Source organism: Erpetoichthys calabaricus, chromosome 5 (genome assembly GCF_900747795.2).
Source record: "Erpetoichthys calabaricus chromosome 5, fErpCal1.3, whole genome shotgun sequence".
Lineage (NCBI taxonomy): Eukaryota > Metazoa > Chordata > Cladistia > Polypteriformes > Polypteridae > Erpetoichthys > Erpetoichthys calabaricus.
In genome coordinates, this window is record NC_041398.2 from 193,301,871 (window position 1) to 193,323,926 (window position 22,056).

Here is a 22,056-nt window from a genome sequence, read left to right on the forward strand (position 1 = left end):
TCAACTTCATCTGTAACTTCCTGAAATGAAAGAATTCGAAGGCATCCTCTTGAGAGCTGTCTCCCTGCCATGGGACAGAGCTGCACAATGCACTCCAAGAGTTAAGCACCTTAGACAGGTAAAATCAGTTACATTAGGGGATCGATCACTTATAAAAAAGTTATATCATCGTGATTTATGAGACTTGTGTGTGGAGGTAGCAGCTGATCCAGCTTTTCTTTAATTATTGCTTGTGTAAAGTGTGTTTTCTCTATAGCCAATCCAGTTTTAAAAAGCAATGTGTTGCATTTACTGTTCCATGTGTCACTATATACAGTATATGCATATATATATATAACCTCTGAGACCAGGCACCAAGTACCTGTGGCTTCACATAAACAACAAACTGGACTGGTCTGACAACACAGTGGCACTGTACAAGAAAATGTTGGAAATGTTCTATCAGTTCATAGTAGCCAGTGTGGTATTCTACACTGCAGTCTCCTGTGGAAGCAACCTGAGCACAAAATAAGCACAATGACTGAACAAATTTTTCAAGAAAGCTTGCTCCATCACAGATCAAACCCTTGACACATTGGAAGCCATTGCAGTAAAGAGGATAATGGCAACATTGGATGCCATTATGAAAAATCTCCTCCATTCCCTCCAGAAGGGATTCAGTTAGAGCAATTTTAGACACAGGCTCATTCCACTACAGTGTGCTAAGAAGTGACTCTGGGAATCTTTTCTGTCCACAGCTATCAGACAATTCAGTGCTTCTGCCTGATGTACTTGTAGGTTTATTTTTATTTACAGTCAATTCCGCTTAATTGGGACAGTAGCAGACGCGTGCTGCAAGACAGTCATCTATTGTCACCCGTCGAAGAAGCACTGGTAAGTTTAGATAGTACAATCTTAGAGTGGAGTAGCACATGTCTGCTTAATAGTCTACTATCACCACTACCGAACCATATTCAGTTACCCCTACACCACCTCACGTGTACGTATAACGTATAAGTAAACTTTTTTTTTTGTCAATTTTATTTATAAAATTATAACCCTTGCCAAGATGCCAAGAAATTATTTTACACTTTCTAGTAAAATTGCTTTGCTGGATAAAATTAAAAGCCAGCCATTTAATACAAGCCATCGTAGGCTTGCTGAGATAACTGGTGTACCAAAATATACCACAGTGCGTCTCTTACAACAAGAAAATCAACTGCGTGAGGAATGGGCATTACAGAAAAGACGAACTGCAAAGGACAAAGTACAAACTTACAAAAACAAAAGACAGACTACACTTGATGCATTTTTGCAGCATTAAATTGTATGTACATACCTAATTATTTTACTTTAGAATTTATTATTATTTTTTCTTCACAGCTTATATTATTTTCTTATAATTTATATTTGGGTTCAATAATTTTATTAAATATATTGAAAGAAAATTATTTATTGTTTAATTTTATGTGGAATTCGCTTAATTGGGGCAGCCGCTTAATTGGGACAAAATGTCCTAGTTCTAATGTGTCCCAATTAAGAGGAATCGACTGTATTTTTATATTTACTTATTGATTGATTGATTGGTTGTATTATCTGTCCTGTGAGTCTGTATCCTTGTTTTTTATGTTTCTATTGCTGCATACATCTAAATTTCCTTTTGGGATTAATACATTTTATCTACTCTAATCTAACATATATATATATATACAGTATACTGTAATATGTAGGGGATACCAGAGTTTTTAACAGCTTTGAATTAAAGTAAATATGCAAGCTAATTGCCAATGTTTCTTTCAAGGCTTAGCATACACTAACACAGATAAATGTGAAAACTCTGTTTTCTTTTTCGAGTCTGCTATCCACAATAGTGTTTTTAGATTGTTTTCTAAAATTTTTTAACTGTAAATCTTTCCTGCTTGCCATGCATGATTTATCAGCCAAGAGCAATATTTTTTTACAGAGTAAACCCAACATAAATCAAAATGCTGAAACAAACTAAGGAAAAAACAAACATCACCTGAAGAAAACACCAAATCAGATATTCTTCTCTGAATAGAGTGGTTATATAGGAATATAAAATATACAAAAGGCCTTGGAAAATACAGAGTGGGAGACTCAAAATATTTGAGTGTTTCAAGGTGTAGTAACTGTTGGCTAATGCAGAGAAGTTAGGTAAGAACAATCCCCACAGGTACTTGAATTAACATGACAAAGCTGAAGTTAATGTCTGATCTCATATATATGTATTGCACTATTAATAAAAAACATAATACTATTAAAGCAAATTAAATATTTACACTGATGAATAAATTAGTGTACTGTAAGTAAAAGATTGTTATATAGAGTATTAAATTAAGCTGTTGACTTTTCCAACAAGCTATCAGAGAGTATATTTTCGTATTATAAAAGATAATTTATCAGTTTAAGTAAACAACTACAGTACTTTCTTTATGAACTTGAAGGATATAAAAAATCAATAGCTTCTGTTAAAAAAAAAAATTGATACCAATTTTAAAGTATAATACTTGAGGATTTCTATTCCATGTTTTCATACTCATGAATTCTATCTGGGCCATCTGCATTGTTCTTCGTCTTATATTATTTAATAGGCTAAAATTAAACTCTTATAAGTGCCAAAAATGATAACATTTTGCAATCTGCAAACAAGATTTCAGTATCTCCTTTGAAAGAAATTCAGCTTTTTTCACTGAGTGGACAGAAACTATCTTTAGATACAAGAAGGGAAGCAACAGTTCCACGTGTGCATATCTTACCTAAAGTAAAGCACTTACTGTGCTGGTTTTTGAAATATTGTGACTTGTTTTATATGTAAGAGATTGAAATTAGCTTTATAGATAGGAAACTATTCCCAAAATAGATATTACATTTTAAGAAGCACTAAGAAAGATCAAGCAGGTATTGAACATGTAAATGTGTGTCTGAAATAGCAGAATAACTCATCTTTGCAGTTTCTTGCAATGTTGTGCGGATTGTATGGTGAAAATCCTTTATTCATTGCTCTTCTATACAGAGAGCAATGTGCTAAGAATATGTTTTTACTGTATTTTGAATGTAAAATAGGTTGAACTTACCTTAAAGCTACAATTTAAGCAGAACAATCAACATAAATGGCAAGAATGAATACAGAGGCATGAAATAAGATATACATGGCCAGATCATTCCTAATCTGCTCATTTAAACTAACAGTAGCACACTTGCATTCACTAGCAATTTTCTTAAAAACATGCAAGACTAGCAACAAGTTAACCTTTTCAGAGTTGGTCGACTCATTTGATTTTGCAGTGGCATTTGTGCATTAAGGGATGGTAACGGTCACCAGAAGTCTCTATTGTGGAAATGACCAAAAGGCCTCCCTTGGTAATTTAACTTGTTTAAAGCATCCCTCAGACTTTTATTTTGGTTTAATTTAACTCAATATTTTATTTGAATACCTTGCTGTTACAAGCAACACTACATACTGTACAGTATTATTTTTTTTTCATTATACCTTGATTCTGGGTAATTGCTTACTGTGTAATTTATTACAAGCTTCTCTTCTAGGATGGAGCTAAAGTATGTCATTATTTTTACCAGTTGTATTGTAGATGGCACTTAATCATAATAAGGCAATCTGTTCTTTCTAAAGCTGTTAAATTGATTTTATATAGGGTGGTCTGGATCTAATTATGCAATTTTCATTACGCTATAACTTAAGTTTATTACATAGAGAATTCACAGCACCTGCCCTGCACATAGAGATTTCACTTAAAATTCTTTTTGTTGTCGATAGATGGTAGCCTGTGGTGGGTTGGCACCCTGCCCGGGATTGGTTCCTGCCTTGTGCCCTGTGTTGGCTGGGATTGGCTCCAGCAGACCCCCGTGACCCTGTGTTCGTATTCAGCGGGTTGGATCATGGATGGATGGATGGATAAAATAAATGTCCAAGTGCAGTCCAAAACTGGATGTGGTATTGGAAGTAGTGTATAACCTTCTTATAATAGTTTTTCCTTAGTGCTATTCTGTATGTATCTTAAACTGATTCTTCACAGAATTTGTGTTTATAACACAGGCTTTATTAATCTTCGTTGCTCTAATAATATTCAACTAAACAACTCTTCTCTGGTGAAAGATATCAACAGTTAGTTAATATTCATGGACACAATTTAATTATCCTACATCCAACAACATGAAATAAAATAGCTGAAAATTAAATTATGAGAAGTGATAAGGCTTAAGAAAACAAGATCCTCACATACGAATGTGCAGGTGTAAAAGTAAACCTAATGAGATATATACAAAAAAAACAGTCACAATGTTTGCATTTTTAATATATTCATTACCTCATTTTCCATTTTCTCTCTCAGTATAGTTTATTAAATGTTATTTTAAAACTTCTAATGAAACTAAAGTAATTTACCAGACATCTTACACAAGCTAGAGAAGTCTAGTGGTTTCATTACAATCCATCCATTTTCTAACTCGCTTATCCAGTTTGGGGTCATAGGAAGTCAGTGCCATTCTTTACAGTACTTTTTTTGGATTCCCTACATAAAATTATTGTGCGACAGTAAAAGAGATATTTGAGAAGAAGATTGGGGTCATTTGAGAGCCCTGACTGAGAGCCTGATTAAACATATATAAGACACAAGACAATTAGGGCAAAAAGATCTTCTACAGTTCATCTGTGTTTGGCTCAGTCAGATGAGCTTTACTTAGATCTACTGAAGGAAAGATAAGCTTGCTAAACAGTTTTACTTAAAGCTCAATTGCAGTAATGAAAAATAGCAAACTTTTCCATAAATCAGCAGCAAGATTCTGGAGGGAAAACAAAATACTTGTAATTATTAAATTTAATTGAAAAATTACTACTGGCATTGTCTAAAACCACCACAACAATATGTGTAACAACAACAAAAGGCAATGCATTATGCATGATCAATATCATAAATTACCTTGCCCAGTTAATAAAGTTAACGATAAAAGATTCTGGGTCCATGAGCAGCAACAGTTTATGAAATCTTCTGATCAACAAGAATAGAGATCTCAATTGTATCTTGTTCAAAGGCACCTATTATAACAAACATGTTACAGATATTAATAGCTGAAAAAGTTGCCATCCCAGGTGAATGGTGTCTTTCATCACACTTTCTACGTATTTCCTGACCTGAGATGTCTCTATTACTGGAGTGAATTGCTCTTTTAAGCCTACTGTATTTTTTGTTTTTCAAGTGGCTTGTGTTAGATTTGGTAAACATATTACTGAACCAGCCATTACAGAGGAAGTAAGGGTATTTTGAATGGCACCCTTATGGAACTGGACAAGCATATTTTTTAAAATTGAAGTTTTCACCCCATGCTTAATGAATTGGGGGTCGCTTTCAACAGTTTTACTTAACAAATGTACCACATATTAACAAAACATTAGTGAAGTTGTTTTTTGTTTTTACTGAAACTTACAGATATCTTCTGTTTTTAACACTCTAGATTGTTTTAGGCACAACTGACCAGTTATAGTTAAAATTAAACAGAAGAATCAACATAATCAAAAATGGCTTCCAGTCCATTTCACAAAGCTCTTGAAAGTGTCATACATAGCTTATCATTTTTAGAACATTGAAATAAAACACATCTTCAGATGGATCTTGAATGCTGAATTTAATTGTACTTGTTATATTATTCATATTTGTTAAATTGAGATGTATTCTATTGTAATGATTTGAAATAAAGAAATTAAAAAACACCAGAGGACTTTTCTATGCTAATTAGACTGTGAAAGCGAAGGTCTGTGATACGGTTTGCATATCTGTGGCTAGAGATCCACAAAGGGAGAAAATGAATCATAATATAAAATAGTTTTGACATTAAAAAGTTTTTTATGTCTAAGCTTTATGACCTAACAGGTGTATACAGGGATCAAAGGCAATATATAGAAGAGTGGGTGTGGAGGAGAAAGTGTTCTGAAGCCCACCGCCTTATAACCTCCCCCTCCAACCCCCCACTTCACCTGCTATATATTGCCTTTGATTCTTGTATCACTAATTAGACTGTGTACATCCATGCAGTTAATAACATTTTTTAAATACCTGATTTACTGTCCACATTGTTTGCCTACTCAGTTTTGAAGTGGACATCCTACAAGTCTTTCTTTATAATTAGTTCATAAAACTCTGTTGGAATCCTCTTTCAATCCCAAATTCAAAAATATTCTTAGCTAATTTACAGTTAAAAATGCTATTTTCAGATTTATCTTTGTGATTTCTGTATGATTCTGTAATTGCCAGTTGTTAACTCAGCTACTGTGTTATTTTGAATACGAGGTCTAAATGAAATTTATTTTAAAAAAAAACATTATCTTTGTACTTGGGTTTAGCACAGGAAAATTAAATTTGTGAGAGCAATGCTCCTGTTATTTTATGAGGTTTACTCAGAAAAGCTGATATATTGTAGCATCAGTACATGTAACCTTAGCCAATGTGACAAGCAGATAAAGCACGTACCAATGTTTTTTGACATAACGTCTTCCCCTACTTATATAGGATAAACTTACATGAAAGGAATTTCATTAAAAGAGCCTCTTTGTTTCCTTTGTAAAATGTTATACCCCATGTAATGATGCAGATCTGGTTACACAAATTGACAAATGCTATGTCTGTAAACAGCTATTTATTATTTAATGTGCAGCGTGGGGACCCTTCTCATCTCACATTTTGAATAGTTCTTTAACTTAAGAGGCTTTTAATTGCTTTTGCCTTTTTCTTAATATAATATGAATGAGCATATGCATTCTCATGCTGCTGAATATATATAATTTCCCTGTGATAATAAGACTTAGGACTTCAAATTCAAAACCCTGTTAAATAAAAATAAAAGAAGTCACAAAAGTGTTGGAAGTTATTTCCCACTGAGATCTCCCCACTGTGCCATAAGTCAACACCGGGGAGTCAAACCCAGTTACTGGAGGACCACAGTAAATGCAATTTTCATTCCAGCTAATTTCTTAATTAGTAAGACAATTGCTGCTGCTAACCAAACATACTTCATTGTGTGTGTCGCATTTCATTTTATCTGAGTCACTTTTTAACATTCTGAAACTTAAATTACATTTTCTTCATTAAAAAGCTGTATTAAAGTCCTAAATAAGTTCTTCAGGTGATGATGTTCTCAATAAATGAAGACTATGTTAGAAATATCCTATGTGTTAGAGTATGTGGATTGCCAAGCTCTAATGCAGGGGTTTCAAAATATAATAATTTTAACTTTAAATACTTTTGAACAGAAATCAAAAAATGTGTAAATCGCTTGTCTCAAACTCTGTTTCCAGGTGGCCACAATGGCTTCAGGTTTTTACTTCATCCAGGCCTATTATTACAATCAATTTCTTGCTGTTAGTGATACATGTTACTTTATTCAATTATATGGCAACACAAAATTGAACTTCCATTACAAACAGTAAATGGCTTCTAAAAAGAAAACATGCAGTCACATTGCTTATGCATCAGTTCTTTTACTTCTTCAGGAGTCTGTACAACGCTCCCCAACTTCTTTGTGTACACAGTGCAGTCAGTCCTCCCTGTCTGCATTACATTCTCATACAGAACCTGTTCATCTCAGGATCACAAAGCACTACCTCTGTTATGTTCAGGACAAATATGAAACATGTTGCCATCAAAAGATAGACATCTCCCTACCCTATTCAGGTAAACAGTATAGGACCACTAGCACCTCCACGACTATATTCAAGAACAGTTTTTACCCATAAGTCATAGGGCTACTTATACTGATAATTCCAACTGTTTCTTTTATATATGGTATTGCATGTGACCTGATATAGCATTTAATGTATGGTGTTGTATTGACTGTGCTGTATTGATTGTTTGCTGACTGCTGTTGGTATTGTGCTACTGTTAATAGTTTGTGTGAAGCATATAGATTTTATTATTAAGTATTATACACACTTAACAATACTTGAAAACTGAACTTGAATTGAATTTTTCTCTTAATGAGGAATGGGATGTGTCTTCAGTTCAGAAGCTCAATCCTGTTTAGACATTGCCTCTCTCGCTTGTGCATGAAAGCATTTTCTGAAAGTGGTTTATTTACCAATATGTTATTCAAAATACCTGTGTTTGGGACATTGGGGACATATCACTAGGTATCTGACCTTTGCATTATATGATACAAGGTTTTTTGGGGTTTTATGTTCATAAACATTTTGTAAATGTTTGCTGTTGTTCAGCGTGGATTTTAATTGAAGCCCACAATATCAAAAATTTTATGACCTTGGTTCTCCATTGAAACATGGGTTAAAAAGTTCTTGGCCAATGGGGATAAGTAACACAAAAATGAACACTTTTGGATTGAGTGTTCCTTTAAGGACAACACTGATCAATGCTTGACAACTTCTTCAACGTTTTGAGTTGTTCCTTCTAAAGTGAATTAAATTTTTTTCTAAATTTAATTAAACTAAGAAATAATTTAACCATTGTCAATGGTAAATATATATACTGTATTCTAAGGGTACATATACAGTACATGAATAAATACCATATATTAAATGTTATTCACTTTAGGGGTGGTGGAACTATGGGATAATCTTGAAGGGGTGTAATTGAAAGTTACATTACAGCCTTCACAAGTTTCTCCTGAACTTGAACAATTTTCTAAGTGAGCGTTGAACCACAAGATTTCTGTTTAGTTGATTTCAGATAATAGTTAATTTGGTACACCAAACAGAGTATGTTGGGAAGAGGTGGTGTAGGATTTCCATTCTATAGCTACGAGTTAATTTCATTCTGATAGATAGATAGATAGATAGATAGATAGATAGATAGATAGATAGATAGATAGATAGATAGATAGATAGATAGATAGATAGATAGATAGATAGATAGATAGATAGATAGATAGATAGTACTTTATTCATCCCCAAGTGGAAATTAAGACTTTTTAGAAGCTCGATGACAGCATAAAAGCATAGGTTCAGATCAGAATCTTCAATGATCCACACTGACCATAATCTTTATTCTGTACAAGACAAAAGCACATTTTTGCTTAAAAATACAAAGACATTCAATGAAGGAAATTTTTCATGGTGTAAAATAAATAAAGCATACTTTTAACTTTTGTCTCTGTATAGTATATTATTTTCTGATAATGGCATTGAAATTAGTGTTTTTATACATAAGGTAGGAACCATTAAATTAATTAATTTTTGTTTTAACAGTCAGCATAGAAGTCGACAATCAAGATGACGTCAGTTCAGATGACAGTGAAGAGGATGACACAGGTAACTGTTCCTTTCTTTTAATTTTATTTATAATGGAGGGTGGAGTCATAATTTTAGTTAAATAGTAATGCTTTCTGCAATATACAAGTTACATAATTAACAATCTAAGTATGATTTCAGTAAATTAAAATAAGCATCAAATTTTCCTTCCTACTTTTACATTTGAAAGGTGGTGTTTGTATTTCTGAATAAATCAATATATTTTGCAACACATTTACTATCAAATGCATTATGATCATATCAAACATCCATCCATTTTTCAACCCGCTGAATCCAAACACAGGGTCACGGGGTCTGCTGGAGCCAATCCCAGCCAACACAGGGCAGGAACAAATCCCGGGCAGGGTGCCAACCCACCGCAGGACACACACAAACACACCCACACACCAAGCACACACTAGGGCTAATTTAGAATCGCTATTCCACCTAACCTGCATGTCTTTGGACTGTGGGAGGAAACCGGAGCGCCCGGAGGAAACCCACGCAGACACGGGGAGAACATGCAAACTCCACGCAGGGAGGACCCGGGAAGCGAACCCAGGTCCCCAGGTCTCCCAACTGTGAGGCAGCAGCGCTACCCACTGCGCCACCCATCATATCAAACAGAAATTGTCAAAAAAGTAATATGGTTCTATAATTCTTTGACATTCTATCTAAATTACGATGCAGAGATAAATAAGAATATTCTTTCAGAAATACTCTTAATTAGACATGCCATACACCAGTGACTTTTAAAGAAACCCAAAATTACAATAATAATCAGCTGTAAAGGACAGCAATGGTCCCATGCCTGGCAGGGACGCCCCTGCTGCATCTGTTCCGGGGGAGCCACTGTGGGCAGCTCAATACCTCCCCCGGGATGCTTGGTGGCAGCCTCCCTGGCAGACGATGATTCCCCAACCTGGCGCATGGCTCCATGGGACATGGAGTCCTCCACAGCCTGGTTGGGGGCCTGGATGGCCGCCAGGGGGAGCTGCATGGACTTTGCAGCCCGGCTGGTCAATTCCTCAGCCCCACCCGGAAATGCAATTAGGCCCAGGTGATTAAGCACCTGGAATACTTCCGGGTGGGGTATAAAAAAGGCCAGCCACCACCACTCAAGAGAGCCAGAGTCGGGAGGAGGAGGAGGACTAAGCCTGAGGAGGAGTGGTGGTGAAGAAGAGAAGAGTGTAGCGGTAATATTTGTGAGTGTTTTGGGACTGTGTTGGGCCTGTGGGACACGGGGAAGGCGTGCAGCACGGCTGAAGAAAAATAAAAGTGTGCTTTGTTTAAGTACGTACCTCTGCATCAGTCTGTGCCGGGTCAGGCGCTATATAGCGTCGTATATTACACAGCATTAATTACTAATAGTCTTTAGCCAAGAATTAGGCTAAACTGTGCTTATTGAGTGCACAATCTTTCTCTACAAATTGTAATCAGTTCAGTTATATCAGTGGAATTGACATGGTTTCCAAGATGGACTAAACTGATTTTACTTTCAGAAAGCACACATACACAAGTATGCTCACCAACTGATATTGGGGCATGAGTCTTACAACAGTAGCTTTATCACTTAACAATGACTAACACTTTTTTCAGAATTTAAATTAAAGCAGTTACTAACAAATTATAAACACTTCACATACCTCATAGCATGTTGGTCATCAACTTTCATTTACATTTGGTTGGCATTTAGATATTAATGTTAAGTATTGCTGTTACAAAAATGATGGACCAAGTAAACATTTTCTTTTAACAGCATATTATTAATTAAATTGTGGTAATGCCAACACCACCTGATATTGATGGTCAAATACCACTGCTACTCTGGAAAGCATGTATTCACAACAGCTAAGCAAGTGATTTTATTAAATAGACATTGTTTAAATGTTTCTTTATACATTGTGTTTCATTTTGAACTATTAACCAATTAACCAATTAATGAACAGATATCAGTAGTAGTGGTAGTAGTAGTAGTGGTAGTAGTAGTATTATCAGATGTACGTGAACAGAGTTCTTACATATCTAACGTTCTTGCTGAAACACTGTACATAATTTTATTTAATAGAAAACATAAATCAGTCTATCTGGTGTAATCTTTTCCCCTGTTTCCATTACATCCTTTTCAGTTATGCAGCCAATACCTGAAACCATTTAGAAACACCTGTGAAAAACTCAAGTATAGTTAGAAGAACAGCGTATCTGAACTCATTTATTTCCCCTTTGCTCTTAAGCTGAATGATCCTTCTCTTCCTAATGAAGCTGTGTCATATGGACCTTCTAACTCTTTTAGTACTGTGAAAGCCAGCCTGACCCCAGACTGACAGACACTGTCTTAAGTCCACCACACATGATTTATTTACACTATTTACAAGTAAAAGTCCCAAGTCCTGCACAGCACACAGTGCTTCCAGTACCAAACACCTCTCTTGCTGAGCCTTCCAATGCTCCTCTTCAGGCCAACTTCATTCCACTCTCCCAAGCCTTGTCTCCTTCCTCCCAACACCAGCCCCGAACTGTTGGAAGGCGGCCCCTTTTATGTTGCCGTGGATATGCTCCAGGTACCCCATGATGAACTTCCGCTGGCACTTCCTGGTGTGGCGGAAGTGCTGGCTTCCAGGGCTTCAGCATCCAGAACCCGCCCCCTGGCGGTGGCCATGGGCCCCTATAGGGTTGAGCTTTCCAGATCGGTTCCTGTTACTCCCATAGCAACCAGGGCGGCTGTCCTCTCCTAGCTGAGGTGCCATATAGGCGTCCCAGCTGGGTATGGCACCCAGCCACCCGTGACAGTACTTTTGTTTTAGAAAAATACTCTTTACAGAGTTCTACCATCACAATCAAGTTCTAACACAGAGTGCCAGCATATATACATGATATCACCTCTGATATCTCAAGTTAAGGCCTGTACCTGATAGGTGCCCCATCTTTAAATTGGCAAGATGGACTGTGCAGTCATAAACTAAGCATTTAATATGCATGTTAATCTCTGATCACAATAACAGATCTTAACACCTTTGTTTGACCTTCACCATGACAGGTTGCTCTATGCAATATTCAAAATACACACTTGCATTCTGCTGAGGATAAGTATACATTGCTTATTGATGAAACAGAAATTATTCCAACAGATATATCACTGATGCGGTTGATCGAAAGCCACTTTCTTCAGGAATTAGAATGTTGCCATTTGTATATATACAGTAGATTTAAGGAAATCTGCATTTGTTGTTGGATTTATTGGATTTGTGATGAAGAGGGACACACTATTGTTACATACAATAGGAGTAGTATAATGAAACTGGATTGAAAAACAATAAGCAGTCAATATTATATTATGCAAAGAGCTACACTGCAAGTAATGCATATATAAAAACTAGACATTAAAAACTTTAAATGGGAGTTGTTTTGTTTTTATTTAGCAAAAATATCTGTCAATGGTGTAAGGAAATTTCACTTGACAAGATTTCTTAAAATTAGCTAATAATCGTAAATACAATTTTGTTCAAAGTCAATAGTTCATGCAATAAGGAAAACAAGATTTAATGTCATGATATAAATACTTTTCACTTGCTTAGATTTAATTTTTTACAGAGAGCATTCCCATAAATATAATTTTTCACCAAACCTCATACCCTGCAGTACTTCTGCTAACATGTGCTGATGGTCCACACTGGAAAGGCACTGGGTTCTCCTTGTTGTCATAATGATGAGGAAACTCTGCGGTGTTCTCTTCACCTCAAGCTTAGAGAAATCACAGAATTGTTTGCGAATATCGAAATGCATTGAAGTCAATGGGGACGGACAAACTGAACTAGATTTGACTGGATTATAATGGTGGAATCATCTTTAAAGTGTCCCTGAGGGTTATTGAAACATCTGCTAACTATACTGGACTGATTATTGTAGCCTAAATGGCGACCTGAGTTGTGCGGCAGCAGTGCCAACCATTGCACCACCATGCTTCTGTGAGATCAAAGAAGAAACAACTCAGTTAGAGATACACAAACGTATATTACAACAACAACAACATTTATTTATATAGCACATTTTCATACAAAGAGTAGCTCAAAGTGTTTTACATAGTGAAGAAAAGAAAAATAAAAGACAAAATAAGAAATTGAAATAAGACAATATTAGTTTACATAGGGGTGGCGCAGTGGTAGCGCTGCTGCCTCGCAGTTAGGAGACCTGGGTTCGCTTCCCGGGTCCTCCCTGTGTGGAGTTTGCATGTTCTCCCTGTGTCTGCGTGGGTTTGCTCCAGTTTCCTCCCACAGTCCAAAGACATGCAGGTTAAATGGATTGGTGATTCTAAATTGGCCCTAGTGTGTGCATTGTGTGTGGGTGTGTTATTGTGTGTCCTGTGGTGAGTTGGCACCCTGCCTGGGATTGGTTCCTGCCTTGTGCCCTGTGTTTTGGCTGGGATTGGCTCCAGCAGACCCCCGTGACCCTGTGTTCGGATTCAGCGGGTTGGAAAATGGATGGATGTTAACATAGAAAAAGAGTAAGGTCCGATGGCCAGGGGGGACAGAAAAAACAAAAAAAAACTCCAGACGGCTGGAGAAAAAAATAAAATCTGCAGGGGTTCCAGGCCATGAGACCGCCCAGTCCACTCTGGGCATTCTACCTAACAAAAATGAAATAGTCCTCTTTGTATTTAAGGTTCTCACAGAAGGACTTGACGATGATGGTCATGCAGACTTCTGGCTTTTAATCCATCACTGTTGGAACATCACGGTGCTTTGAGTAGATGCGCCACCACCAAAAGGACACCGGAAAAGGAAACAGAAGAGAGAGTAGGGGTTAGTACAGATTTTAGAGCCACCATGAATAGTTATTATAATGAATTGGATATACAGAGTATCAGGATTAAATTACAGTGAAGTTATGAGAAGGCCATGTTAAAATAATGTGTTTTCAGCAGTTTTTTAAAGTGCTCCACTGTATTAGCCTGGTGAATTCGTATTGGCAGGCTATTCCAGATTTTAGGTGCATAACAGCAGAAGGCCACCTCACCACTTCTTTTAAGTTTTGCTCTTGGAATTCTAAGGAGACACTCAGTTGAGGATCTGAGGTTACGATTTGGAATATAAGATGTCAGACATTCCGATATATAAGATGGGGCGAGATTATTTAAGGCTTTATAAACAATAAGCAGAATTTTAAAGTCAATCCTGAATGACACAGGTAACCAGTGTAGTGACATCAAAACTGGAGAAATGTGCTCGGATTTTCTTTTCCTGGTTAGGATTCTAGCAGCTGCATTCTGCACTAGTTGCAAACAATTTATGTCTTTTTTGGGTAGACCTGAGAGGAGTGCGTTACAGTAATCTAGCCGACTGAAAACAAAGGCGTGAACTAATTTCTCAGCATCTTTCAATGATATAAGAGGTCTAACTTTTGCTATGTTTCTTAAGTGAAAAAATGCTGTCCTAGTGATTTGATTAATATGCGATTTAAAATTCAGATTACAGTCAACAGTTACCCCTAAGCTTTTTACCTCCGTCTTGACTTTTAATCCTAATGCATCCAGTTTATTTCTAATAGCCTTATTGTATCCATTATTGCCAATCACTAAGATTTCAGTTTTCTCTTTATTTAGCTTGAGAAAGTTACTGTTCATCCATTCTGAAATACAAGTCAGACATTGTGTTAGTGAATCAAGAATTACATCAAAACAAAGCAGAAATGGCAAAATTGCAGTCAACAGTCAGAAAAACTACATAGGTCATTTTATGTTGATTTATGTGAGAAACTATTGCTTTGTGTGCTTTTCAGAAAACAGCCTGACAGCAACTCGACCCTGCCCTGTCGCTGCTGTGGGTAGTGCCCAGGGCAATGCATGTAGCAACAGACATTTCATATTGATTTATGTGAGAAAGTTTGCTTTGTGTGCTTTTCCAAAAACTGAGTTTTTGGAAAAATTTTCAGCCCTGGGAGAAAAGGAAAAGAAAATGGCTCTAAAAGAGTTAACGGCCGAAAATTCAAAGTGGTGTGTCATGATAGAAGCTGCTGGCTCGTTCTATTTTTTAAAGTCCCGCTGAAGGCTCTCCAAACTGTCTGCGCTGATGCTTTGCACTTTTGCTTCTTTCAAAAAGATGAAAATGTCTTCTAAATAGTAATAAATCTAATGCTATAGTAGTTCACCAGCTGCCTTTTTACCTTTGGTTTCCATGAAGTCTTCATGTTCTGTTTATATCTGCTTGAGTTTTCTCTGCTGACCCCGAGTTTCTCCCAGTGTTCAAATCTGCTGTGCGTCAGCCAATAGACTAGTTATATTAACTGTGAACGCGATCATGTGCTCTTCATAGTGCTAGCCACTGTGCAACGGTGCCTCCGTAAGATCAAAGCTGAAAGAACGTAGTGAGAGATGCACAAGCTTTGTAACCAGTCTGTAATGCAAATGTTCAGCATTATATTCTCATCCAATGTTGGCTGTTACAGCTGCGGTTGATATCGTACTTGCCTCGCAAACCATAATGGGATGCTGAAAAAAAAGTTCTCCTAAACAGGCCAGATTATCAGTAAATGATTTGACAAACAAGGGCAACTTGAAATGCAACAAATTTGCTGTGAATAACACTTATGGGTACCACATATGATAGTGGGGCTAGAAAATTGGGAGTACAAGAAGTGAGGTGATTTTAATTTTCAAAAGGAAGACAGAGACAGAGCAACAAGCACTCAGAAAAGCCTGAACTAGAATAAATAATTCTGAAAATGGATGACTGATTCAGAGGAGTTTTTGACCAAACTGTCACCCAAGTAAGAGCTTTGTTGGTTGCATACTAGATATAATGGTTTCCGCATTACACACTGGAGTGTGTCAAAACTTTTAAAATGTGAAAATAAAAACATATATACTGTTTTCAGACACACTGCTTTTTATATAACATCACAAGCAACAATCTGGCAAAGGTTTAATATTAATAAAGTATTCAGTTAATGACATATAATCTTTAAAAAGAGCCCTCAGCACATCCCTGCATCCCCATTAGCTTAAAATAGAATCTGTTGAAAGAGTAATCAATTTTCTATGAAAGAATGATTGAAAACTCATTGTGATGTAAGAGCAATTATTAGGGTGTTACTTTTGTAATACAAAATGCATAGACATGAAATTTTGTTTACAGTTTCTTTAAAATAAAATAAATTCAATTAAAACTCATTTGAGTTAGTCCAATTTTGTATCAAATTAAAACCAAATAAACTGTGAAATATCAGAAGCTGCATTTTATGAAATTACCAACATTTGTATGGTTTTGCATCCTTTAATACATTACCAAAGTTAATCTGAGCTAAGCTTTTTAATTATTTTTTGATTCCTAGTAATAATAATACTAATAATAAAATGATGTCACAATCATGAAAATTTTAATTTTTGTGACTGGATCGACATAGCCTGCATGGTATCCTGTATGAAATCTGTGCACAGTCAATAAATTTGAATCATCATTTGCATTATCACCAGAAAAAAAAAACTACTTTGCGTGGCCAGGAGAGATTTTTTGGTGTCTTTAAACATGTAAAATAATCTCAATGTTACAATACAGCATTGGGAAAGCACAGTGGTTAGTAAACCCCAGATATTAGAGTCCAAATTCCAGCCCAGGCACTGTCTGCATGAAGTTTGTTAATTCTGTCTGCTTGGGTTTTATTTGACTACTCTACCTACATTGCTAAATTGAAACAGGAGAGTAATTGCCAATGCTTAATTTATCCATTTGGAGAGGGTTAGTTTAGGTTATACTTTGCGTTAAAGATGAGCAGGACATTTGTTTCAAAATAATAATAGGATTTCAACTTTTTTTTAAGTTTTGTCAAACTGAAAAGTAGTCACTCCCTTTTATATGTAATGTTGGTTGCTTACAGATAAAACTCTCTAAATTAATCACTTAAGACTACTCACAATCAATGGCAAATTAAAAACAGCTGAATATCTAGTGCAGCTAAATAGTAATTTTTTGAAATGGTGTGTCAATGGAATTTAATACCTCTTTATTATATTGACTGAAACACAAAAGATATTGAAGTACAGAATAGTATAACTTGAGGTTGAAATATAGAGATTATTATATTATATTAGCCATCCCCCACGTATTAGTGAAACAGGACAGTGAGGAGGGCCCCGACCCGGCTCTCTACTCCTGACGTCACTCTTCCCCCTCCCCTCGACCTGCAGTCTCTGTCTCGGATCAGCGCGAATATATCACTCCTGCAAGCGAACTATGATTCTTAGCGCAATGAGAGAAGTTGCAAAATCAATCAGAATGTTCCAGCAAATTATAGAAAAAAAAAAAGATCTAAATCCGTTAACTAGTTCTCTCATTCACTAACTAAGCGGGTTAAGGTTATGCCCCGAGGCAGACGTGTGAGTGAGGAGGGCCCCACCACCCTCCCCGCAGCCCGATGAGTCTCTCGGATTCACGCTAATAAATCGGTACCGCAAGCGAACTATGATACTTAGCGCAATGAGAAAGTCGCAAAATCAACGGAATGTTCAAGCAAATTATAGAAAAAAATCCAATCTAAATCCATTAAGTAGTTCTCTCATGAAAAGTGGACAGATATACAAACAGGTGTAAAAAACTATAAGAAATTGTTAAAACCGTTTCTTATCGAGCACCTATGGGCCAAAGGTAACCTACATTCCAAATTTCAAGTTCTCATGGTTCGGGAGATTTCATGATGAATGAGTCAGTGGTATTTTGCTTTTATATACTGTATATAGATTATATAGATTGTGACAGATAGGGGGCGCTATCGCTCCCTTGAACCCTCAGACACCACGCCAAACACCAGATAAAAGTCCAAATATGATTTTTATTTAGACTACACAGTGCACAAAACACCCTCCACTCCACAATACTCATAAATCACTACAATACTAATCAATAAACAATCCTCCACTCTCCCAGACGCGTTGCCACCCTTCCACCCAGCTCAGCTCAACGACTGGGATCTCCCACAGTCCTTTTATATTTCCTGACCCAGAAGTGTTTCCGATCCTTCAGTCCACGTGACCTCCTATCACTTCTGGGTCACATCAAAAGTCCTCTTCTTCATCCCGGAAGTATGTCATTCCTCCTGTCGCTGTGACTAAGGCATACTTCCAGGTTATAGGGCACGTAAGAGTCACTGGGCCTCCCTGCAGCGTCCTCTAGGGGCCCCTGTGGTATCCAGCAGGTCTGTGGATGAAAACTCCATTGTCCATAATGCTCTGCTGGAACTCGGGGCACCTCTATGTTGCAGGCAGGGCTCCACCTGGCGGCCTGGGGGTATTGGCCGGGATAAAAGGCCGGCCATGTCCCACAAGAGATATCATTTGTAAATCACAAATAGTCACTAGATACCCATAATAATGGCAACATCTCCATGTCCAAGGCAGGAAAAAGCAATATTCAATAATAACAACAATCTTACATGGTAAACATTTTAGAGGTTTCAATGACATACAAGTAGGTTTAAAAATCTTGATATAGTTAGTATAGTATAGTGTTGTGAAACCAATCAATCAAGTAATTTTTATTTAAGGTGTGCATCATTGAATGCGTAATCACAAGGCATTTTACAAAGCAAACAAAGGAACATTTCAAGGTAAAACGTAAATTCAATAGCTTTCAATAACACTGATACTAAAGGCTAAAGAGTTGTTAGAAGTAACTGGACAGGTAGACCGAGATGCCAAGAAAGGTTGGGGTACCACCCTGGTAGCCCCAGTTAATAATAACTGAGAAGATAGTAACAAACATCTCAAACAAAAAAGCATTAAATGGTTAATTTCTCTTGCAGCGGTTTGCAGTAGGCAAACTGTTCTCTGGGATAGTCAGTTTGACATCTGACAACACCTTCCAGGAATGAGCTTGGTATATATTATGAGATCCGGAAGGGGTGAAGTTTTTTGGATGGTTGCGGGGCCAGCCATGCCTCTTGGGCAATTTTTTCTTGGCTGCGGAATAAGAAGGATAAGATAAGGTTAGTGTCAGCACCCCCTCTCATTCCAGGGTGGTATTGCTTACCTTCATCAGAGTCAGGATAGTTTTCAGATGCACATACGCAGCTGTGTACCTAAGCAAAGAACAAACTGAATAGTACTAAGAAGTAAAATGACAAACCTGCAGTATGGATTATTACAGTAATTATAGAAGTAATAAAAATACAGTTACAATCAATCTGATTGAAATACATGCTTAAATGAGATTTCAAAAGTCTACTGATTCAGCTTCACAGAGAGCTCTGAAAGTTAATGTACAGCAAGAACTGCAAACAGGTTTATGGAATTATGAGAAGGCTATTGGTTTCATAGGTTTTCAGTTGATTAGTGGGTTTATAAGTTACAAGTAATGATGACAGTAAATCTGAGATTTTGAAAGTAACAACTATACCCATCAGAAGAAGAACTTTGAACATATTTTAACACCATACAGGCAGTAGACTCATAAATGGCCAATTTTTATTGGCAATCCACTTTACAAGTATAATAGATTACCCAGAGGAAGTTGATGAAAATCTCCATTTCCTTTTTGTATAACACTCTTCTGTAAGAACACACTCTGCATGCTGATACATATTACAAGTTAAATTCTTTACACTTTCAGTAAATTGCATACAACATTTACTGTATATACATAAACACACAAATTATATTAATGACACAGTAAAACAAAATTAATGCCACTAATAAAATAAGCAAATCATAATAATAACTGTAATATAACAGAAATATGATGAGTTGATGATAAAAGAGAGAAAGTATACTCCCAGTGGGCCCATAGTTGATTAGTTCTTGGACATTTTACAACACTGTAAGTGCAAGATAAACATTCTACTGAGAACCACAGTGAATCCTTGGCTCCCAATATCTCTGGTGTCATTTTCCTCAGCCAGCAGGATACCGAGAAGAGAAACAAAATAGAGAAGGGTCACTAACAGTTCATAATGATTAGCAAGCTTTTATTCCTGAGCAAATGCCTAAAACAATATGAAGAGCCTAATCAGCAACTTTAATCACCCTGATTTCAGACAACATTTAAAGTCTAAAAATCAGAACTTATATGGCCATACAGTACTCGCCAGTCTTACTACTGATGCTTGCAGCAGCATTTTGGATGAAATGAAAGTTATAAGTGGAATAATTTGAGCTGCCTATAAATAACATATTACAGTAATCTATTCTGCTATAGATAAATACATGAACTTGTATCCTGAATATATAAAACATTTTGTAACTTCCCTTTATTTTAATAGTGAAAGAGCAGGTTTTGACAGTGTGGTAAAGTGTCATGGCAGCATGTAGAACAACACATTACAGTAGAAAAAGAATTAATTAAACTATCTCTGTCCTGTATACATAAAAAACATACTTTTCCAAAATGTCTATTTGGAAAAAGCAGGTTTTGAATGACTTGGTAATCTATGTGTCAAAACATAGGATGATGCACTTGGTCTGAAACAAACATACAGTTTATAATATCTTTACTAAGATACTATTTTCTAAGTATATCTTTCAGCAGCAGTAGGTGAAGTAAATACTGTTTTAAGACCTCATCCCATAAGGATACAATATCTAATTTCAGAATGCAGTAATGGAATACTATTAACTAAACTTTTCTGTCCTCCTGGTCATCGGACCTCACTTCATTCTTTGTTACTTAGTATTGCCTAATCTTATTTTTATATTTTTCTTTTTTCTTTCTTCATCTTGTAAAGCACTTTGAGCTACATCATTTGTATAAAAATGTATTACATAAATAAACAATATGATGCTATTGTTGTTGTAAACCTCATGCAGTACCTCAGAGTCCAAATACATTTTAAGCCTATTTAATACAATAGTTTTGTCACTATTTTTCCAGTACTGTTCTTTAAGAAATACAGTTTTGAAACTGGTCTGTAATTACTAAGCATATTTGGGTTTATATCTAATTTTTTAAATCATAATTTGAAAATTGACACTTTTAGTATCACGATCTGGATTTTGTGTTTTTTATAGTAGTTTCTTGGCTTCACAAAATATTTAAGTTATTGCTTTGAGGGTTTTAGAGGTCAATGAATATAATGATTTCGTGCATATTTTAATCTGAATTGTTTTCACTATGTTAAAAACAAATGATTTTCTCCAGTTGTGCCATTTTGTTTTTGCTGTGGATGCTGTCATTTTGTGCCCTTTGTTATCTGTCGTTCTAGGCAGTTGTTATGCAAAGTCAACAGGAAGTGTGCGATGCATGACATCACAGGGTCACAAGGTCATTGGACACTTCCTAGTCTGTCCAAATTTGTGGATACAGTCTCATCATTACTTTCATTAATTCTTAGTTGGAATTCTAGTTACAAACTTTTTTATGTGTGTTTGAGACAATAGTTTACATGTAAATTCTTGCTTTTCACTCTCCCTTTTTTTTAATATTGACTACAATTTGTTGCTTGATTCTCACTCGTCCAGTTTTGACCTTAGCTAGTTTATTTTTCCGTAACTGCATGCTGATCACACTCCTCTCTCCATACTGCTGCTTCCTAGTGCATTCAGTTAATTTGTTGAATGGTGTAACTTGGTAGAGATTTATTGATTTGATAGCTGAAGTTATTGCTAGTTTGGCTGAGATTGCATCTAAGGGAGATTAACAAGGTATCATTTTAGAAATTAAAGTTTGATTTCCTGGTTTATTATGAAGTTGAAATTACATGTGCACAAGGAGAGATAAAGTGTGCCACTGTAGAACTAAACTCTCAAGATTTGGAATCTGGAATCCTATGTTATCATTATTTAAAGAATTCTAAAAATATGTGTTGCCAATGTTTATAGAAATTTTCCA

The 22,056-nt window shown here is 36.1% G+C and overlaps 1 protein-coding gene across 1 annotated transcript in view; it reads left to right on the forward strand.

Annotated features, from left to right (window-relative positions):
* Positions 1–3,305: 3,305 nt before the first annotated feature.
* Positions 3,306–22,056, forward strand: part of tmc1 (transmembrane channel-like 1) — an 85,545-nt gene continuing 66,794 nt past the window's right edge. The window contains exons 1-2 of the mRNA XM_051928569.1: positions 3,306–3,360; positions 9,206–9,268. Of these exons, the coding sequence (XP_051784529.1) occupies positions 3,306–3,360; positions 9,206–9,268 (118 nt within the window). The remainder of the gene's footprint in view (positions 3,361–9,205; positions 9,269–22,056) is intronic.